General features: G+C 39.0%; 1 protein-coding gene across 4 annotated transcripts in view; it reads left to right on the top strand.

The window, feature by feature from the left end:
* NOL8 (nucleolar protein 8) overlaps positions 1 to 22,777 on the top strand; it is a 29,301-nt gene extending 6,524 nt beyond the window's left edge. The window contains exons 6-18 of one of the 4 annotated variants that reach the window (XM_081065621.1): positions 5,426 to 5,494; positions 7,199 to 7,880; positions 8,169 to 9,043; positions 10,349 to 10,462; positions 10,964 to 11,086; positions 11,371 to 11,461; positions 14,585 to 14,726; positions 15,148 to 15,225; positions 17,975 to 18,243; positions 19,688 to 19,814; positions 20,384 to 20,454; positions 21,180 to 21,259; positions 21,737 to 22,777. In XM_081065621.1, coding sequence (XP_080921747.1) covers positions 5,426 to 5,494; positions 7,199 to 7,880; positions 8,169 to 9,043; positions 10,349 to 10,462; positions 10,964 to 11,086; positions 11,371 to 11,461; positions 14,585 to 14,726; positions 15,148 to 15,225; positions 17,975 to 18,243; positions 19,688 to 19,814; positions 20,384 to 20,454; positions 21,180 to 21,259; positions 21,737 to 21,787 — 2,772 coding nt within the window. In that variant the 3' untranslated portion in view covers positions 21,788 to 22,777. Of the gene's footprint in view, positions 1 to 4,863; positions 4,914 to 5,425; positions 5,497 to 7,198; positions 9,044 to 10,348; positions 10,463 to 10,963; positions 11,087 to 11,370; positions 11,462 to 14,584; positions 14,727 to 15,147; positions 15,475 to 15,711; positions 18,244 to 19,687; positions 19,815 to 20,383; positions 20,455 to 21,179; positions 21,260 to 21,736 lie in introns of those variants that run through there. The other 3 variants (XM_081065622.1, XR_013994398.1, XM_081065620.1) reach the window with 3 other exon arrangements.
* Positions 22,778 to 23,113: the final 336 nt, after the last annotated feature.

Genomic DNA, 23,113 nt, shown 5'->3' with positions numbered 1-23,113 from the left:
CTAGGTCTTATTTTGGGGGAAACACGGTAGCTAGTGAAGCAGAGCATCTTTTCATATACTGTCTGTTGGCTGTTTATATGTCTTCTTGGTAGAAGTGTCTGTTCAGGTCCTCTGCCCATTTTTAATTGGATTTTTGGTATTTTTGTTGAGTTACATGAGTTATTTGTATATTTTGGACATTATCCCCTTTTTGGAGGTATTTTTTGCAATTATCTTCTCCCATTCTGTAGGTTGCCTCTTTGTTTTGTGGATGGTTTCTTTTGCTGTACAGAAGCTTTTTAGTTTGATACAGTCCCATTCATTTATTTTTGCTTTTACTTCCCTTGCCTTTGAAGTCAAGTTCTTAAAAGTCTCTTTAAGACCAAGATCCTTAAGTTTAGTACCTGTGTGGGTTTTTTTCTATGTATTTTATTGTTTCAGGTCTCACATTTAAGTCTGATTCATTTTGAGTTTACTTTTGCATATGGTGTCGAATAGCAGTCTAGTTTCGCACATGGCTTTCCAATTTCCCAGCACCATTTACTACCGAAGAGGTTTTCCTTTCTTCATTGCATATTTTTAGCTCCTTTGTCGAAAATCATGGGGGTTTCTTTCTTTGCTCTCAGTTCTGTTCCATTGGTCTGTGTATCTTCCCCCACCCCACCCCCGAAAACATGCTGTTTTGATTATTGTCGCTCTGTAGTATTTGAAGTTTAGGGAATGTGATACCTCCAGTCTTGTTCGTCTTTCTCAGAATTGCTTTAGCTTTTCTGAGTCTTTTGTGATTGCATACAAACCTGATGATTTTTTTGTTCTATTTCTTTAAAAAATGCCATTATTTTGATGGGGATTGTATTAAATCTGTATATTGCTTTGGGTAATATGGCCATTTTACTATGTTGATTCTTCCAGTCCATGAACATGAAATGTTTTTCCATTTCTTTGTGTCTTCAGTTTCGTTTAAAAATGCCTAGTTTTCAGTGTATAAGTCCTTCAGATCCTTTGTTAAATTTATTCCTAGGTATTTTATTCTTTTTGTTGCAATTGCAAAAGGAATTTGTTCATTTCTTTTTCTGAAACGTCATGTTGGTATATAGGAACACAATGGATTTTTGTACATTGATTTTGAATCTTGCAACTTTACTGCATTTGTTTATTGTTTCTAATCGTTTTCTGGTGGCATCTTTGGGGTTTTCTATATAAAGAATCATGTCATCTACTAAAAGTGACAATTTGACTTCTTCATTCCCAATTTGGATGCCTTTTCTTTCTTTTGCCTTATTGCTCTGGGTTGGGACTTCCAATACTTTGTTAAATAACAGTAGTGAAAGAGGGCATTTTTGTGTTGTTCCTAATCTTCGAAGAAAAGCTTTCGGTTTTTCCCCATTGAATATGAGATTAGCTGAGGGATTGTCATATGTGGCCTTTATTATGTTGAGGTATTTTCCTTCTATACCCATTTTACTGAGTGTTTTAATCATAAATAGATGTTGTTTCTTGTCAAATGCTTTTTCTGCATTTATTGATATATAATTTTCATTTTTTATTTTGTTTATGTGCTGCATCACATTGGTCGATTTGTGTATGTTGAACCATGCTTGTACCCCTGGATTGAACTCCACTTGATCATGATGTATAATCTTTTTCATATATTGTAGTATTCTATTTGGTAGTCTTTTGTTTAGGATTTTTGCACCTATATTCATCAGAGATATTGGTCTATAATTTTCTTTTTTTGTGTTGTCCTTGCCAGATTTGGGTATCAAGGTAATGTTGCCCTCATAAAATTAGTTAGGAAGTATGCCTCTTCAATTTTTTGGAAGAGCTTGAGAGGCTAGGTATTAAATCTTTGAATGTTTAGTAAAATTCACAAGTGAAGCCATGTGGTCCTGGACTTTTAATTTTGGGGAGGTTTTTGAGGATTGTTTCAATTTCATTACTGTTGATTAGTCTATTTAAATTTTCCAGTTTTTCATGATTCAATCTAGGCAGGTTATATATTTCTATGAACTTTTCCATTTTTTCTAGATTGTTTAATTTGGTGGCTTATAGCCTTTCATAGTATTCTTTTATAGTCCTTTGTTTTTCTGTGCTGTCCTTTGTAACCTCTCCTTTCATTTCTGATTTTGTTTGAGTCTTTTCTCTTTTCTTCCTTGCCAGAGGTTTGTCAAGTTTATATCTTTCCAATGAACCAGCTCTTTGTTGCATTAATTTTTTCTATTGTCTTTTTGTTCTCTGTTTCATTTAATTCTGCTCTAATTTTTATTATTTCCTACCGTCTACTAACTTTGTGCTTCATTTATTCGTTTTCTAGTTCTTTAAGGTGAAATGTTAGGTTATTTATTTGACATTTTTCTTGTTCTTTGAAATAAGCCTTTAATAACATAGGCTTCCCTCTTATTACTGCTTTTGCTGTATCTCCCAAATTTTATATGCTGTATTGTTATTCTCCCCCAAATTTTATATGCTGTGTTGTTATTCTCAATCGTCTCTATGTATCTTTTGATCTCTTTTATTTCTTCTTTGACCCAATCATTGTTTAGTAACATGTTGTTTAATCTCTACACATTTGTGGTTTTTCCTGCTTTTTGAAGTTGATTTCCAATTTCAAAGCATTGTCATCAGAGAATGTGTTTGATATGATTCCAGGCTTAAATTTGTTGAGTCTAGTTTTGTATCCCAACATATGGTCTATCCTTGAAAATGTATTATGTTTACTAGAGAATAATGTATGTTACAATGTTTTGGGGTGAATATCAATTATGTTCATTTGAAATAATGTGTCATTTAAGACCGGTTTTTCCTTATAGATTTGGTGTTTGGATGATCTGTCTATAGCTGTCAATGGTCTCCTGTCAATGGTCTCCTGCTATATAATTGTGTTTTTGTCAGTTTCTCCTTTTAGTTTTGTTAGTAGTTGCTTTACATATTTTGGTGCTCCCTGGTTGGGTGCATATATATTTAAGAAGTGTTACATCATCTTGATGTATTGTCCCTTTTATTATAAAATGTCCATATTTGTGTTTTGTTACCTTTTCTATCTTGAAATCTATTTTGTCAGATTTAAGTACAGCTGCACCCACTTTTCTCTGCAATTTGATTGGAGTATTATTTTCCACCCCTTTACTTTGAGGCAGTGTTTGTCTTTGCAGCTGAGATGTATCTCCCTCAAGGGAACATATAGTTGTGTTTTGTTTTTTGACCCATCCTGCCTTTTTATTGGTGAGTTCAGTCCATTTACATTTAGGGTGAGTATTGATATGTGAGGATTTTCTGATGCCATTCTATCTTTTGTTTTCTAGTAGCTCTGTGTCTCCATTGTTTCATTTCTTTTGTATTTCAGTTATATTAGTTCGGTGATATTCTCTAATAGTTTTCTCCATTTCCTCCTTTTTTATTTTCTGTATCTCAGGTCTTGATTTTTCTTTTGTAATTATTATTAGGTTTATGCAAAAGACAGTTTCATGTATGCAGTACTTTCTCTTCTGATTGTAACTTATCTCCATTATCCTGAGCAAGTTCAGTCCTTTACCCTCTCCTCTCATATTTTTGTGTCGCAAATTACCCCTTTTTACGCTGTGAGTTCGTTTCCAAATTGCAGGAGCTATTGTCTTCTTTTTTAATGTTTACCTCCTTTAACCTTTACATTTAAGTGTTTAATTCCCTTTTCTGAAAAAGGGTTGCAATTTCCTGCTTCTGTCTGTCTTGTTAGTCAACTCACATTTTTGCATCCCTTTGTCTTTTTCTTTCAGGTAGAAGAGCACCTTTTAACATTTGTTGTATGTAATACAGGTATTGTGGTAAATTTCGTCAGCCTCTTTTTGTCTAAAAAAAGCCTTTATTTCTCCTTCATATCTAAAGGATAACTTTGATGGATAAATTGTTCTTCTCTGTTGATTTCTCTCTTTCAATATTTTGAATATTTGATTCCACTCTCCTAGCTGGTAGTATTTCTGCTGAAAAATCCGATGATGATCTAATGGGGGTTTGTAGGTTACTGTCTTCTTTTCCCTGGCTGCCTTGAAAACTCTTTCTTTGTCATTAATTTTTGACAGTTTTAATATAATGTGCCCTGGAGAAAGCCTTTTGGGATTGAGATAATCGGGTGTTCTGTTAGCTTTTTGGGTTTGAGAATCTAGTTCTTTCCATGGAGTTGGGAAGTTCTCGATTATTTGTTTGAATAGGCTCTCTGTGCCCTTCTCCTGCTCTTCTCCTTCTGGTATACCCATTATTCTTATATTGCTCTTTCGAATAGATCACATGCTTCTCATGTTTTTTATTTTCAATTCTCTTGCTCTTTCCACCTAGTCATTTCTAGATTTTTGTCTTCTGTGTCACTGATTCTTTCATCCATCTGGTCTGCTCTATTTCCTAAGTTCGCTAGTTTATTCTTCATCTCACTTACTGAGTTCTTCACCTCCAGAATTTCTGGATTTTTGTTTTGTTTCTTTTTTTCACTTTCACTCTCTTTGGTGAAGTACTCCTTTTGTTCATTGATTTTATTTCTGACTTTCTTGAATTGTTTTTCTCAGTTTTTCTGTATATCATTAAGTTTTTGCAGAATGTAGTCTTGAATTTTAGGTCATTTAAATCAGTCTTCTATGTCTTTAAGTTTATTTTCAGGATATTTTTCATTTTGTTTCTGAGCTCCCTTGTTACCTTGATTATTCATTGTGCTTGTGGATTATTTCTCTGCCTGGGCATTTGTGGAAAGGAAATCTGTTTTAAGTATTTGACTCCTATTTATCAGGTTGATAGTTGTCTCTTTTTTTTCCAGTAGGTGGCAGTGAAGGACACTTTTTTGTTTTCTCTTATCTGCACTCCTAGGGCTTTCAGGATCTCTGCGTGTTGGTGTTGCCTCAGCCATTGAAAACACCCCATCATCCCCAAGGAGGTTGCCATCCTTTTTCTAACTCAGTCACCTTCGTTGTAAGGTACCACTCCCATGGTGATATGTGGCGGGCTATGGGTCTCCTGGTCTGTGTTCCCGGCATCACTTTCCTGCATCCAGAAGCCACCAGTCACACTACTCTGTCTGGGGTGTCTCAGCTGCTTCTACCAGGCTCTGCTGCGATGGGAGATGCATCCCTAGGACGCATTTGTGTGTTGAGCAGGGAATCCTTTATTGAATTATAGCTGTCCAACTTGTAATTTCAGGGGGAGACCTGGACGTCCTACATGCCACCATGCTGCTGTCATCACTAAGAACTGGTGTTTTTGTGTAGCATTCTGTGTGTTTATATGGGATCGGTTACTGCCCCAGTTTTCCTTCTTTTTACTTTCCTCATAACTTCTTTTTGAGAACTTATGTTTCCTTATCATGAAAGTAAACCCAACAGTAATCATGGCCAACTGTGTGTTCAATATTTCAAAAAGTTACATTTATGCAATGTGGTGAATGTTTTCCATTTGTGACATATATAGTAAATATATTTTTTTCTTTTAGAATTGGGTTGTGAGTAAATTTGGAAGAGTCTTACCTGTCCTTCACCTAAAGAATCAACATAAACATAAAATATCCTTTGCAATTGGGTTTTCAGAGTAATTATTATTTACCACAGTGATGGCTAATTGCAAAAGTTTAATTCCTACCTTTAGAATTTGCCTGCCTCTGTCAGGAAATCTTTAGATGTTTAACAGTTTTACGTTCCTAATTTCTAGGCAAGGTAAGATCTACCTGCCTACATGCATAGAAATATTAAGAGAATAATAAGAGAATGGAACAAGGTTTTATACAAGTGAGTAATACAAATGATGATTGTCAGAGAAGCCTTTTCACTTATTGTATGTGCTTCCTCTCACGGATTCGAAGTCATTGCTAAAAGAGCTAAAGTAGGGCAAGTGAACATGGGGCCATTGGTAAGGTAGGCTGTAGAGAAAATGAAGGAGTTTTCATATTAATAGAAAAGTGATAGGAAAGATTCCAAGAAAAAGGAAATTAGTAGATAGAATTATGTAGACAAGCCGGTGGGTGGAGAAATAGTTTGGAACCCAGGATAAGCAAATTCAGATACCTGTTCCCTTGAGGAAATGAGGTCAAGTTGTCTAAGACCTTGAATTCCTAGTGTCATGAACTTCTGGGCAGAGAGTACAGCTTGTGCATGCTTTAGCTCGTACAGTGTGTGTCAGTCAGAGAAGCAGGAACAGTTCCAGGGATTTCAAGCAGAGGGGATAGAATATATGCAGTTGGTTTAAAAAGTACAGGAGGAGCTAGAAGTTGATTGGTTGTCCAAAGATGAATAAACGCAGCAAACTGCTACCACCCTGGGGCTAGACAAGTAGACAGGTGTGTCCTCATTGCTTGTGGCTCCTATGCCACAGGCCTCGAGCCCTGGCCACAGCTGCTGCTGCTCTACCTTCGGGCTTCCCACCGGTGGCAGCCAGTAACAGCAGAGGAGAATGTTGAAGGGAAGTGTGAAGCTGAGAGACAGTGGACACGGGCACATCTCACATACTTGGCATATATTCAGTAGTTACTAAGTGAACAAAGAAACTTTCAGGAGTGATAACTTACAGCAGCTCTACTTGACTAGTTGTATGTTTTAGGAAATCAGCAAATGCCAGCTGTCATCACAGCACAGACATTAGCTAGAATCTTTCTGGATAATATCAGCAACAGAACAGGCCTGGTAAAGAAGTAATAGCTTTCTGTTAGGTTGGTGCAAAAATATTTGCGCTTTTTGCGATTATTTTTAACCTTTCTAACCCGCAATTACTTTTGCACCAACCTATAATGTAGACTTCTGCGGAGAGTTAGTACAATGTAAAACAGGTTATTGAGCTAGGAAAATCGGAGTTAGGATAGGCCAGCATTGAGAAGGCAGGAATGGCCAAACGAATTTGAAACTCGAGGACATGCAGTGTCCAGCTGTTCCCCTCTGGGGGTGGGGCCCTCTCTGCTTTACAGCATCAATTCAGTGGATGGATTTCTTGGATTTATAGACAACAGTCATGGGGCTTCTATACCTAGAATGTAATCTGAATCCGATTACTATAATATCTACATTCAAGTAGATATTCTGCCAGTTAATAGTGATGGTGCTTTGTTTTAACTCTGGAAAGAAAGCTCAATTCCAAAGACTGTGAGGTCATCCAGTGAAATTCTCATTTTGTTGGATAGGAAACTGAGGGTAAAATTAAACTATTCCTTTTGCTTCACCAGATTGACAGGTTTTCCTAAAACCTAGTGCCTTTGTTTTGTTCCTTGACTTTTGGTAACATCATGAAATATGATCCCTCAAAATACTGCCACAACTTAAAGAAAATAGGGGAGGATTTCACAAATGTCCCTATATCTAACCTCACTTGGGAACTGGAAGGAGGGAATGATCCTATGAGTAAGAAACGACGAGGAGAGTTTTCTGACTTTTACAGCCCTCCCAAAAAGATAATACAAGCACAGAAGGATGAGGGTTCCACTGTGTCTGTGGCTGTGAGACCAAGACCAAGTAGGGTAATAGTGGAGAGTCCACACATGACACGGCAACAGGCCATACAAGAAATACCTAATAACCCCCTTGCTCCTAAGTTACCTCATGCACCTGATTCTGATAATCAGAAAGTTAAACATGCATTTTTTCAGACTTCTGGCCTGGAAACTACCAGGAGCAAAAATAGCGTGTCTGGTGATGATATTGATTCTGAAGATGAATTAAGACTAATGATTGCAAGAGAGGAAAACAGAGAGAGAACTGCATGGTCCTTAACAAATGAGTCTGAAAATGATCCCTTTGAAGTTGTAAGGGATGATTTCAAATCAGGTGTTCACAAAACTTTTTCTTTAACAGGTTTAGGCATCAAAAATAATATCTCTTGCCTTGATAGTGAAGATAATGTGGGAAATGATTTCAACTATGATTCAGGAGATACAGATGAAATCATTGCAATGAAAAAAAATCCTGGTAAGGTCAAAAATAGTACAGAATTTTCACAAATGGAAAAGCCTGTATATAAGAAAACTTCTTTCAAAAATAGGAAAAACTGTGAACTTTCTGATCATTATATTAAAGTACCCAAAACAACCCATGTAGAGCTGGCCAGCAGCCATAAAGTGAAGTGTCTCAGTCATAAATCTCTGCCTGACTCTAGTAGCAGTGAAGACACTGAGTCTGTGTCAGAATCGGCTGAGTCTGAGGAAGATGAGTATAATGCCATGATGAAAAACTGTCTTTGTGTGACTGTCACTTTAGCTGATTTGGGACAGTTGGCTGGCGGTGACCTTGAGGCTCCAAAAGAAGATACTGAGAGTAATGGCTGGGAAGCCACCACCAAGTGTCACAGAGCCTCCAAGAGCCTCCACAGAGGTCGACAGTGTGTTTATCCTGAGGAGATTTTGGCTTCCCTTTTCAAGGATGAAGAGAATAATACTCCTGGAAAACAGAAACAAAAGGAAGACAACTTAAAGCCAAAATTCCAGGCATTCAAGGGAGTAGGCTGTCTCTATGGGAAGAAATCGGTGAAAAAATCCTTGCAAGAGAGTGTTGCCTCTAACAATATTAATAAAAATCAGAATTCCTTGAAACTTGAGGATCCCACTAGTGTGTCCATGGAAATGGGGTTTCCATATGCTAATGGCTCATCAAGCAGACTGACTCCTTCCCAATGTACAAAGAAAGCAGATGACCCAAATCATATCCGGCCTCAAAAGAGACAGTCCACTTCTGAGAACCAGGATCACAAAGTGCTGTTGCCTGGCAGTTCAGAAAAGGGAAGTAGAAATTCTGTTTCTAGTCTGTTTCCATTAAAAGATAAGAAATCTTTAAGTCTTGGTGCAGAGACTCCCTTTGATGAAGACTGTTGCCACAGGAGCACAAAGATGGGAGAAGGCTCTGAAAAGAGGCCTGACCTAAACAGCCACGTGGCCCCTGAGAAGTCGCCAGAGGTCTCCAGGAGACACTCTCAGGGAGGTGAAGCTGACGTCCCACATTCTCTTGGTGGTTCATCAGGTGTTAATGCTGAGCACAGGCACGCCGAGGATAACCAGAAGCGTCTAGCAGCCTTAGCGGCGAGGCAGAAAGCTAAAGCACTGCAGAAGCAGCTGGTTCATGATGCTCTGGCAAATCTGGTGAGTGTCTGCAGTCTGTGGGTTTAACAAGAGCTCTCAAATTTCATTCTTCCCTTCCCATGAAAGCAGGTGTGCCCCTTCAGAGGTCAGTATCCTAGCACCCACTATTTCCATGTGCTGAGTCATTGAGTTAGAAGTTTTTATCACCATATATGTTTAGTATATCCCAAAGGAAATGAGATTAAACTATTTATAAAAAACATTTTCATTTGTTTTTATCTAACTTTTTTTCATAATTTCCTTTAGAAACTAGAAGTGGTATAGTTGATGTCTGAATTGACATATGAATCATTTCTCAAGTGATTTATATTCTAAGATTTACTATAATGAGCTTTATTCATTCTTTCAACAACTGCGCAGTACCTAGGAGGTTCCTGGCCTTCAATAAGTGCTGGGTTTACAGAATGAGGACGGATGCTCACGGTCCCCACTGCAGGTGGTTATTAGCTCATAGTGTGGTGAGCAGAAGGGAACAGTTCAGTGCCACTGGCCAAGAGACAAGTATGCCCCTGAGCCCTGGCAGCACGTGGGAGGCACACCAGGTTGGTCAGGAGGATGGGGTAGGGCCTTCCTCAGCCTGAACTGAGTCTGGTGTGAGGGGTTGGCAGAGGTCAGAGCGTGCGAAGGGAGAGGAAAGGCGAAGTATTTCCAGTCAGTGTGATTGGGATGGGATGTATACAGTACGGGATAGCAAATGAGGCTAGAGAGGTAAGTAGGGGAGTTGTGAAGAGGCTATGGAGCTTAGACATCTTCTAAAGACAGAAGAATGAAGCGCTTTAAGCAAGAGAATGAAGGTTGGTTGTGTGTATGTTGGAACAGGCATTGGCAAACTACAGCTCCCAGGCCATCCAGCCCATGTTGGTATAGCCTCCAAGCTAAGAATGGTTTTTATATTTTAAAGCATTTTAAAAAAAGAATACAGGACCAAGACCACAAAGCCTAAAATAGTTACTCTCTGGTCCTTTACAGAAAAAGTTTGCCAAGCTCTGGGAAACATTGTTCAGGCCATGACAAACAACAGATCGAATTAGGGCAAATCTGGAACCAGGGTCAGCCTTTGGGAGGTCATGAGCCAGAACCAAGGTGGTAACAGTGGGAATAGACAGAAAAGGTACCAAGAAGGTCCATTTGATGGGGCTTGCTGATCAACTGGGTATACAAAGAAAGAAGTCACAAGTGTCTGTCTTGGGAAAATAAGTGGACAGTGGCATCGACTAGACAAGAGGATGAGAAGTAGACTTGGCAAGGAAAGGAGACTTGGCAGGTGTTGTCTTAAGATGTAATGCTTTTGATATAATGCTCTAGGATGATCATCCAGAGGACAAGCCAACGCACATCATCTTTGGTTCCGACAGTGAAAGTGAGACAGTGGAGACAGCCACTTGGGAGCAAAGCCATCTGGGAGAGAAACCAGTGAAAGTAAGAAGTTCAGATTGTCTGTGTGGGCATTCCTCTGTGGTTGCAGGTCCAGTTCTGCCTTTTGCATACCAAGACATGCCCATAACTGCCAGGCTTAACATATAGCCTTCCAGGAGCCGTGAGGAGACAGGGCTCCCCACTCCAGCCCACCCAGAGCCTATAGGACCTTTGAGAATTTTCTGCCGCATGAACCTGTCCTCCATATCATCAGACAGTGACGTCAGTATTAGTGAAATCCTGCAGAAAGTATTCTAACATATGTAATAACTGTCCTGACCCCCCTCCCACATTCAGGCTACGTGGGAGCCTCTGGACCAGTGCCCTAAGAGGCCAAGTAGATATCCCTGAGTCGGGAGTTTCTGTTCTCACCACCATCCATGCTTTCCTGGGAGATGCATCTGGGTGATTCGTTCTTAAACGTGAGGGGGAAGATTACATGATGAAGAAAACACTAATTGCCTCAGTTTTTAATAAATGTTTCTATCTTCATCTGTGTGACAGGAGTCCTTGGCTACAGCGTCTGGGAAGCTGTTCGACAGCAGTGATGATGAGGAATCTCATTCCGAAGACGACAGCAGCAGGTTCAGAATTAAACCTCATTTTGAGGGTAGATCTGGAAAGAAGGTTAGTGAAGACTGAAAATAATGCAACTTGCAATGTGTCCTCATTTTTTGACATAGTCCGTAAGTCTAGGTAAATGCAGGCCAACCTTGACATACACTCCATTGTTTATCTATTTATTTTGGGAGTAAGTCCTACACAACCTGTTCTGATTGGTTCATGGGTAGGTGAGGATACGCAGACAGCAATTGGAGTTTCGGGGTGTGGGAGGGTACTTGGGAGGGGGTCTTCTTTAGAAGCAATTTCTTGGGAATGTGGCCTTTACTTGTGTGTGTTTTGTCTTTGAGCTCATGGATTTGCAGTCTCATTTTGCCACTGATGACAGATTTCGCATGGACTCTCGATTTCTAGAAAGTGACAGTGAAGAGGAACAAGAAGGTAAATGCCTCATTGTCCAAACAGTCCTGATGTCAGAGCTAGGACACCCTGAAAAGTCACCTAGTTTAGCTGCGTCGCTTAACACATGAACACATGAAGAAACTCTACACCCCAAGACAGTGAATTGTGGAGCTTATAATCCATTGCTTCGCTTACTCAGTACTGCTTGAGTTTGTTTGTACATCGTAATTTATTTAGAAAATTTAAATTAGTTGAAGCTGCCAAAGAGGACAGGAATAGATAGCATCCACCAGAGGCACCATCTTCCTCCGTCCTATCTCTGGCATAGAGAAAAGGTGGTCCCTGCCTGGCAGTAGATTGGGAGGTCCAGGTGAGTCCATGGAACACAGGTAAGTCACACTTGGCCTTCTACAAGAGAGTCTTCAGGTTCCCTTCTTTGTGTGCTGGTGCAGGTTTTTAAAAAGCAATATGCCGTTGAATGCTATTCCACTTGAATTAATCCTGATTAGGGTATATCTAACAGTAACAATGCTATCAGAAGCATGCTAATTCTACTCTTTGACTTCCTTTAGCGTTTTTGTAGTAGTGATTCTAAACTTCCTCTACAAGATCTTTTACTTTTATCCTCCAGTGAGCTCCTTGCTTCCCTCTCCAGTCTCAGAATTTCTCTTTTCTTTACATCTTCTCTTTTTCTCTCCTTCCTGAGTTCACCTAACCTGCATCTTAATCCCTCGATTTATACATCCCATTCGCCCCTTTCTCACATTTCTTCTAGTCCCTTCCGTCTTTCTACAAAATCCAGTCTCAGAGGTCCAAAAGCCATTTCTTCAGCCCTGCCAGTTTTCAAGTTGCCACTCCCATCCTTTTTTTTAGTTTTAAACTTGAAATGAAAAAAAAAAATTGCATCTAATTGAGAAGCCGTTGACTATTTATTGAAAATACATACAGTCTGTGATTTGACGCTCTCAATTCTTTGAGATGATTATCATGTGTATTATACATTTCCAGAAGCTAGGGTTCAAAGAGTAAATTCTCTAGGATCCATACCAACTTACTATGTTTCAGAGCTTCTCACTCAAAATTCCATGTTTGAAACATAGGAATGGACAGGACCTTGGGAATATAGCCTCCATTTAGAGCTGCATTTAGAGGTTACTTTCCTGACTTCTGCCACTTGGTCTGTCCTTCCAACTTCTAGTATGTGTCCCTCAGAGCTGTGAGTAACCAGTTCACCAAATGCAAGGGCATTTTCTCAAGCTTCACCCTCTTCAGCCTGCCCACACTGTTTGTCTCTGTTGACCATCCCTTTTTTTTTTAAGATTTTATTGGGGAAGGGGAACAGTTTGTACTTCTAGAACTTTTTTCCAAGTCAAGTTGTTGTCCTTTCAATCTTAGTTGTGGAGGGCCCAGCTCAGCTTCAGGTCCAGTTGCCCATTGCTAGTTGCAGGGGGCACAGCCCACCATCCCTTGGGGGAGTCCAACCGGCAACCTTGTGGTTGAGAGCCCGTGCTTCACCCAACTGAGCCATTCGGGAGGCAGCTCAGCTCAAGGTGTCCTGTTCAATCTTAGTTGCAGGGGGCGGAGCCCACCATCCCTTGCGGGAGTCGAGGAATCCAAACGGCAACCTTGTGGTTGAGAGCCCACTGGCCCATGTGGGAATCGAACAGGCAGCCTTCGGAGTTAGGAGCATGGAGCTCTAACCGCCTGAGCCACCGGGCCAGCCTCATCCCTTCTTGAATGTTCTCTTTCCCTTCTTTGCTTCATTATACCATGATTTCCTTGTTTTCTTCTTACTTCTTGGTTCCTGATTTTCCCTTTCCCTCCAGAGGTAGGCCCTTCTCAAGGTTCTTTTAAGTTCTTGTGGCGTTAGTCTTCTCTTATTTGTGGGTATTTTCCAAATTGGGGTCGTCTTGGCTCCTGACTGTTCTGCTGAGCTCCTACCATTCTTTTCTGAGTGCCTGATGGATATTTCTCACAGGTGTTCTTGGGCCCATGTTAAAACTCCCAAATTGAATTTCAGCTCCTTTGGACACTTCTGTTTCTGTTGATGGTACTTCCATTCTTAGGTACTCAGACATAGAACCTCTCTCTTTTGTTTCTTTCCTTCCCAAGGCTCAATTTTTTTGTGAATTGCAAAGACTCTTTGCAAGTAAGCAGCATGGCCAGCCTACAAACACCATGAGTCCTTTGGTATAAGTTCTGCTCCTAGTGGTCATTATTAGATTAAAATTGAAATTGCCATTTTCGAAGTCAAAAGTTGTTGAATATTAGTAGTTCATATGGCTCAACCTACTGCAGCATAAAACTCTTCTGTACTTTCTTTAACGTATGTGTTCATTTTGTTTACTACACCTGCCAGGCTCTCCTCCCACTTCAGGGACTCCACTTTGTCTTTCCTCCCTTATAGTCTACCTGGTTTATAAAGCATTTCTTGATTGAATTGAACATAATCTTTACCTCCATTGAAACCTTAGGAACTTTGGGGGCATCTCTGTAGAGAACTTGTTCAAATCAGCATTTTGTGCCAGCTTCTGTTGCTTGGTTCATATCCTGTGCTAAATTGAAAGGGTTTTTAAGGCTTAGACTTCTTTTCAATTGTAATCCAAACTAGCTGTTTAACCTTATTCTCTGGCATTTGTCTTTTTCTAGTAGTTGAGGATAACAGCTTACAGGCTTCCATGATACCCTGTGTGGATAGGCCTATGGCTCTTTCCCTCAGTATTACTGAATCAAAAGCAGAAATAACAGTCTACTAATACATATTAATAGTCAGTAAAACTACTATCTTTCACTTTTAGATTTACGTGTAATTTAATTTTTCACATTTTTAGCAGGTGAAAAAAGTCTATAATCACTTTAATTTTGTAATTAGTCTTTGTCAGTCTTTACCTTAAAAACTGTTAGACTGCCACTGAAAGCCATTAAATCCAGATTCAATTTTTATAATTGGAAATAAAAATGGGACTTATTTGCTGGTCATGCATCTTCTGGATTCACTGTGGCATTGAGGGCCTCAGGGTCGGGAGCTTAGGAAAATGAGATTTAACTTTTCTTCCTATCTTAATTACTTTGCACATGTTTGGGTGATTAATAAATATTTGATGATTGAGACTTCTTAAGTACGTTTGCCTAGAGATTGCTAATGATCGTTTTCCCTCTAAGAGGTAGATGAGAAGATGACCGCCGAGGAGGAAGAGCTTGCTGCAGAAAAGCTGAAAGCCCTGGGCATTGTACAAAGTGTCCTGCACGCCAGCCTACAAGGTCCTGCAAACAAAGGACCAGCAGCAGCTGCTAAGAAATTCAAGTATGATTTATGTTCTATCCCGTCTCACCCTGCTTTCCTTTGCCATAAATGCCTTCTCAAACTCAGTTTAAAACTAGGCCATTTAAAATTTCCTGGGGAGGGCAGTGGCAATAGTATCAGACCCTTAAAAATATATTTACCTTTGACCCAGTGATTCAACTTCAAGAAACTAATCTTAAATTATTTTAGTGTGATTTAAAATGATTTTTAATATTGACAGAAAAATCCGGAGAAACTCAAAACTAGACAATTTAAAATGTGATTGTTTCTAATGAGATCCTAATACTCTTTTTTGATGTTGTGTAGCTTTGCCTTGCTCAAAATTAGAATCATTCTGATGTTGAATTATAATTTGCTATTAACATTTTGCGTGTGTGTTCTGATTTATCTCTTCCAATTTATCACTCCTTTTTTTACATAGGGACATCATACACTATGATCCAACAAGGCATGACCATGCCACTTATGAAAGAAAAAGAGATGACAAACCAAAAGAAAGGTAAATCAAGCTACATCTTTTAGTAGCAGGTTCATATGAATTAATCTCATTTTGGATAATGAGAAGAGTAGATAGTAACCAATATCCCATCCATTGGTCTCCACTGTATTTAGTTTAAGACTAGGGAGGGAGCAGTTAGAGTGGAATTATGGACGTGGTAGAGAGAGCCTTAACTTTGGCAAAGGAATCTCATGCATATAAATGATAATATGTGCTCCTAATCTGGTATGGCACCTCCTACTTACATTAGTTTCTTTTTTTTTTTTTTTATTAAAAAAGAGATCGATTCTTTTTTTAAACATTTTTATTGGAGAATATTGGGGAACAGTGTGTCTCTCCTGGGCCCATCAGTTCCAAGTCGTTATCCTTCAGTCTAGTTGTGGAGGGCGCAGCTCACTGGCCCATCCATGTGGGAATCGAACCAACAACCCTGTTGTTCAGAGCTCACACTCTAACCAACTGAGCCATCCAGCCTCCCTACATTAGTTTCTTATATTAGCTATTTATACTAGCTGCTGTAACAGATTACCACAAACTTGGTGGCTTAAAACCACAGAAATTATTTTCTCTCAGTTTTGGAGGCTGGGACTCTGAAATCAAGTTTATTGGAAGGGCTGCGTTCCTTCTGGAGATTCAGGGAAAAATCCACTTCACGCCTCTCTTAGCTTCAGGAGACTGCCAACAGTCGATGGCATTCCCTGGCTTCCGGCTGCTCTTCTTCAGTCTCTGCCTCCATCTTCACATGACCTCCTCTTTTCTGTGTGGATGTCATCTTTGTATCTATTATAAGGACACTTTTGATTGCTTTAGGGCCTACCTGGATAATGCTGGGTAATCTCTTTGTTCCAAGGTCCTTAACTATTCTACAAAGACCCTTTTTCCCAATGAGATATAATAATATTTACAGGTGCCAGGAGTTAGTGCTATCCTGTTTGATAAGTAGGCCATATATATGGAGCAACCAGTTACCTCACCTGGCTTAACACCTTCATTTTCCTGCTATTAAAAATCACTAAAGGCAATGTGTTATCCTGAATTAGCTCCTGGAACAAAAAAGACATTGTGGAGAAAGTGATAAAATGAGAATCTGATGTTTGCATTTAGCTAATAGGAATGTAACAACGTTAATCTTTTAGTTTCCACAATTCTATCATAGTTATATAGGATGCTACCGTGAAAGGAAACTAAGTGAAGGTTATTTGGGAACACTGTACTATCTTTGCAAATTTCCTGTAAATCTAAAAATTGTTCCAAAATTAAAGGTTTTTTTAAAAAAGAATCACATATCAGACCAAAGTAGAAGTAACATAAATATTCCCTGCAATATAGAAGTTTCATATGAATTGTAGGATAATCCACATTGAACGTGGTACATAAGTAGGAGGTATTTTGTTCAACATATTAGTTTTTATTTACATCTAGGGTATATTATCTATTGATGCATAACAAATTGTCCAAAACTTAGCACCTTAAAACCACAAACATTTATTATCTCAAAGTTTCCATGAGTCAAGAATTTGGGAGCAGCTTCTTTAGGTGGTTCTGTTCAGGGTCTCAAAAGGTTGCAATCTCTGAAGGCTTGAGATCTGCTTACAAGATGGTGTGTGCACGCAACCATTGGTAGGAGGCCTCAGTTCCTTGCCTTGTTGGCCTCTCCACTTGGCTGTTGGAGTGCCCTCACAACATGGCAGCTGCTCCAATGAGCCAGAAGAGGGTGAGAGCCAGGACAAAGCCAGAGTGCATTCTCTAACTTTAGTGTCAGGAGTCACACACCATTACATCTGCCTTTCTGGGCTGGTTCAAGAGGTTACTAAGCCCAGCCCACACTCCAGGATTGGGGGAATTCATTCCACCATGTAAAGAAGTATCAAAAGATCTTCAGACCACTTTGAGATCCACTACATCATAGCTCAGTGATAATCCCTTGGAACTGTCTAAAGAACACCAGGTATTAGAGTTTGCTTCCATGGGAGGCACATCTGCCTTAAATCCTAGCCAAGTTGCTTTATTTAATGAAGTATAGAAAATTTATCACTATGAAATAGTCTCCACCAATAAGATGATAATTTAGGACATCTCATCATTTTAGAGAACACAGAATTTTGGCCAAATATTACTCAACAATATATGCTGTCAACTCCAATAAGAAAAAGGATTTTAATCTTTTATTAGCTAAAAACTTGATATTAGAAACTGCCATGTAACTTTTTATCTAAGAACAAAGAGAAAAACATATTCCTAAATATAGAGCAGGTTTATGGTAATATAAAATTTTCATTCCAAAACAAACTAGACTTAGCATATTTATAATTCTTTTCTAAAACTGAATTATGACTAAATCCTTTTATGCCGGTTTTATAAAATTAAAGAATTTTAGAACCTGGGAAGGGCTTAGAAGTCACCTGATTTATTGCATTCATTTTGCAGAAGAGGAAACTGAGGCACAATGTTGTTAAGTGATTTTTTTTCTTACTCAAAGCTAATATCTTAGGAGTAATTTCTGAATTTTAGTTTGAGGATAAGAGAGGAGAGTATGACTCATATTTAATACTTGGAGCTGAGATAGTTTTGTGTATAAGAAACTTATTGATCAAGATTCTGCTTTTATGAGTAGAGTTTTTTATATGTGGATCCTACTGCTTGTTGGATGGATGGAATTAAAGTTATCCAAGGTATTTTCCTTTCTTGATTTCTGGAAATTTTCCAAAAATTGACTGTTTTGTTGTGATGCACATGTCTGTGAATGCAGTAAAGCAAAGCGAAAGAAGAAGAGAGAGGAAGCTGAGAAGCTACCTGAGGTGTCTAAAGAAATGTATTATAACATTGCTACGGATTTAAAAGAAATATTCCAAAATATAAAAGATACCAGTGAAAAGGAAGACATGCCCTGGAATGAGGACTGTGGTGAAGAGAAAGCCGAGGAAGTCCATGACCTTCCCACTCTGGTGACCGGGGCCCAGCAACCTAGCGGGTTCACATTCTCCTTTTTTGATTCAGACGCCAGAGATGCAAAGGAAGGTACTTTTTTTTTTTTTACTTTTTCATTCCAGAAAGTTTAAACTCAATTTTGATTGAGTGAGTCTACATTAAATGTAATGATCTAACATTAGCTGAAGAGCAGATTCTTCCTTCCACCTAGGTAAACAATATGAAATTCAGTATTTTGCTTTAGGGGTGCCAACTTCTAGAAGCTGGAGAATGATGTACAGCATCCCTTCTGTTGAGTAGAAAGAAATAGTCATGAAGTATAGTAAATCATATATTTGAATAGCTTCATATCTTAAATGTATTTGGAGAAGCCATGACTTCTGTATGATAGGGGAAAGGAAGAAATAGGTAACCCTGGCTTTGTACAAATATGCTATGTCATAGAAATGCCAGTTGTTTCTAACTTCATCCTTAGACATTTGCCAGAACCTAGCGAAAAGCACCAACTCCAACATGTACAGTTTTGCATTCCATTTCAGGAGGGTTACCTCTGAAGGCCAACATGGGCCAAAAGTTAAAAACACCTGGTCCTTCAGAGACTGCGCTTCACCTAGTGTTCAGAATGCAAGTGCAGCTCTGCTGGAACTTCATTACAAAAAGCAGGGTATGCCTCTACAGGACAATATATGCACACCTAACTACAGTGGATTGTACTTTAAAGATCGGCTGGTAAAAGGGCATCCGTGTGTTTAGCAGATACGTATTAAATCTCAGCTCTGTAGTATTCCAGCAGGAGCTACAACCATCTAGGAGTTTTTCAAGCATTGTCCTAAATAAGACACAATATATCACGTACTTTCCTTACCTTGTTGTCTTTCCTGTGCTGTCCATTTGAGTACGAAGGTAAGTCCTAACCTGTGGAGCAGAGTTGGCGTGATTTGGATATTGGCGATAATTCTAATAACTGAAAGCCAACTGTGAGAAATTGGTCTTGAAATGAGTACTAAGAAAATTCAGCAAACTGGGGGACATGCTTTAAGCACTTGGGACACTCTGGGACTCATGAGATGATCATCCACATCTTACAGGTTTTTTTTTTAGCAGTTCTAGAAAGAGGTTTTGGAAATTGAAACTGTAAACAGATGTACCTTCTCTCATTTATGAATAAACAGGAGGGAAAACTGATTTCACTACATTGTGTTATATTTTAGGCTTCTCATGCTAGCACAGTGCCACATCTTGTTTCTGCTTTTTTTAAACTATGTTGCCCACTTATAAACCTTTAGTTTTTATATCTTTTTACACTGTTACTATATTCCTTATCAGATCACCCTAGCAATGCCAAAATATTATATAGTAGCTTCTCTCAATTAATATTTGAAAAGCTTAAAAGATACTACCTGTTTTATATAATGATTAAGATACTAGAAATTTAGAGATAAGCATGCATGGTGAAAATAATCAAATGAGTGTATTCAGAAATGCTTGGTTGTTCGTTACAATCCCGTCTTCTTTCATTGTCATGACGATATAGAGACATATAGAGTTGAGACAGTGAATCCTGCTAAGACTGCCTGGCAGAGAGCCCCTCGTTTCCAAGACAGCAGTTCAGAAGAGGAAGATGTTACTGAAGAAACAGATGACAGAACGCCCAGCCCTGGGTAAGTAGTTTGTTTCTGTACAGGTATACTTCATAATTTGTAAAATCTGGGTTAGACATGCTTTGGAAATATTCTTGAAGTATCTAAGTTTATCTTTTCAAGACTATTTCTTCTATCAGCTCATTTAGAGAGTTCTGTAGGCTTTTTGTAATGGGGAGCGTGTTTCCTTTTCTTGAGATTTGGATACCACGGGGTGGGGGGGTGATATGGTACAGGGAAGGAAGCCTGACGCCGAAGTCCCTGGTCTGCAAAGAGGATGCAACTGGGTGCTGACTGGGTGCTACCCCGTGGGAAACACTGGCAGACGGGGTGGCAGCGGTAGGGTGAGAGTATCAGCGACCAGTATGGAGAAGACAGAGCTTGTACTTAAACAAGTACAAGTAGAAGAAAAGAAGGTTGAAGAGAGAGCGTGGGGGCACTTTAACTCAGAGCAAAATAAGCAACATACAGAGTAGCTATATTTAAGGAGTAGTATATTTTCAATGTAAACATTCTTAAATATTGAAATTCACCAGCCAATTTCTCTCTCTGTCTCTCCCATACGCACCCCCCCACCCCCGCACTCCCAGAGAAGAGTCATTACTGGAGAAAAAGACTACTAGATTTTTCTTTTTCTGTAAGAATGATGAAAGACTTCATGGTAAGTCCATTTTTCGATTAAGTGGTATAGAACGGGTAATCATTTGGCAAAAATTCTGACCCTTTACAATGTCACGTGGTTTAGCCCCCTGTTAGACTGATTCATGTTGGCATAAAAAGCTTTGGGGGGCTAGGAGTTCCCACTCACTACCTCCCTCACTCATTATCTTCAAGAGCTTGTTTTGCTTCAAGGACTTGCTTAGATGCCAAAAACTCCTGTTTTCAGTGCTCTAAAAGTTCATGTGAAAACTGAGGCTGGGGGCGGCTGGATGGTCAGTTGGTTAGAGCACAGCAACCTCTTAACAACAGGGTTGCCGGTTCAAGTCCCGCATGAGTCAGTGAGCTGTGCCCTCCACAACTAGATTGAAGGACAACGACTTGACTGGGAGCTGATGGGCCCTGGAAAAACACACTGTTCCCCAACATTCCCCAATTTAAAAAAAAAAAAAAAAAAACAGAAAAACTCTGAGGCTGTTGGTGAACTCATTTCTGAAAGTCTAGTACAAACATAAACCAAGTTATGTAATACTAAATGGTTTATAGACAGTAAAATCCTAGCTGTTCTACATTTTCGTTTCATAAAAAAAAAATCGAAATGTTTTTTAATTTGCATAAAATTGATGGGGGGAGGTCTTAACTAGAATTGAAGACTTTGATAATGCTAGCACTAGAATATTGTCTTTTTTGGTATTTGCTGCCTTATCTTTCTTGATTTTCCCCTATTAGGCTTTGACATATTCTGGAGTGGAATGGGAGGTAATATTAGCAGGAATTCTTGGGAGGCCAGAACAAACAACTTGCGTATGGTGAGTAATTGTATCTTCATATTGTCTCCTAAAATAGATACGATGTTATCTTTGTATTAATATTTGCCTTGTGTAAGAATATGGGAATAAGGTATGAAACTTAAGACAGAAAGGATGACAACTGAGAATATGATTTAAACACTCAGAATTATAATGCTGAGGTATTAAAACTTTGAGGTATTTAATCCAACATACATGGTACAGGTGAGAAGATTGAAGACTCGCTGAATTGTGTTACTGGTCCCAAGTTTCAGCCATGCTCACTACGTATCAGGAAATCATGAGACTTTTGAAAAACTGCATTGGAGTTCCCATTGTAAACACTTAAAGCTAAAGTCTAAATAGTCTGAGCATCTCCAAAGTGGTTTCCACTACCTTGATACTGAATAATCCTAAATTTTACTTTATAGTTACTGAACGACTTGAAAATAATTTACATTTATTTTTTTAAAAGGCGTTTGATTTGTTTTTTTCTAGGATTGTCGGAGGAAACACAAAGATGCCAAAAGGAGAGTGAAACCAAAATAAAGTGTCATTGCTTTTGATACTGATTGTGAACAAGACTCACCTATGGAAATTGGATAAACTAGAAAATATTTTTAGTGGACAAGAAGTTAGAGTGAAGGAGTATACAAAAGCTGGCTGATATCATTCTGCTTGCTATCTTTTTCTGTGGATTTCCTGTATTTCTTCCTTAGGACCAATTACTTCAAAAAATATTAACCTGAACTTTTTTTTAATAAAGCACAAAATAGTCCCTCAAGAAATACTTTTTGTATTCCATCCTCAATAACTTTGCCCTCCGTCCTCAATAACTAATGGCATCTTCTGATCCATGATTTACATAAAGCCTTTTAAATATGAGTCAGAGCACTTGTGTTTTTCAAACCAGGCTTTGTGTGAATTATAGGCTACCTAAAATATTTATTTCTGATTATATCAACTATATCTTACCTCCACTTGTGTTTTTTGTTTAATAGGTTGAACACAAGTCAAACTTGAGTTCTGTACTTGCATTCTGATGAACTGCAGGATATTTTCCACCAACATCATAGGAGAGTTCTGTGAGGACCAGAAAGGGATGCAAAATACAGAATTTTCCTGTCCTTGGCCTCCAGGAATTGATAGAGGCAGGCTCATCAATCCCAAAATTCTACTTAAACAAGTGCCTGAAAGGTATGTAGACAGTCAGGAGTCAGGACCCTAAGTCCATATAGGGAAGCAGATTTAATACCTTGTTAAATCAACCTGACTGGAATGAAAGATAAACCTCTTATGAAACTGGGATCTGTACAAAATTGCATTATATAGACAATCCCAAGGAATTATCATTGAGCCATAAAGTGTATATCTGACATTAAGAATTTATGGGTATACATCTTGATTGAATATCCACTTAACGAGGGCTGGAATGTCTTCTGGTTAACGATTAAGTCCCCACCGCCTAGAACCGTGTCTAGCACATAGTGGGTCCTCAGTACATAAATTTTTTAATAAACAAGGTCCAAGGAACTGAGTAGCTGAAGAGTCATTCCTGTGTTTCTAAGACTTCAGACTTAAGGGCGAATGGAAACAGTCACTTAGCAGGATAAATAATCCAAATGTTCCACCTTCTCATGTTGTGTTACATTTATACCTTCTTATCTCTTGCTGTATAAGTCATCCCATTTACAATCATTTATTTTGCTCACAAATAAGCAATTGTTCAGGACTCAGTGGGCACTGCTCATTTCTATTCCATGTAGTGTCACTGGAGTGGCTCAGCTGGAGCTAGTGGATCCACTTCTGAGATGGCACACTCACTCAGTGCCTGTGGGTTTCCTTACGGTAGGGACACTAGGCTTCAGGAGCAGG

This window comes from Rhinolophus hipposideros, assembly GCF_964194185.1.
Source record: "Rhinolophus hipposideros genome assembly, chromosome: 11".
In the NCBI taxonomy this organism is placed as follows: Eukaryota; Metazoa; Chordata; class Mammalia; order Chiroptera; family Rhinolophidae; genus Rhinolophus; species Rhinolophus hipposideros.
Note: the sequence above shows the minus strand (reverse complement) of the source record. Positions and strands in the feature narration are given on the sequence as shown.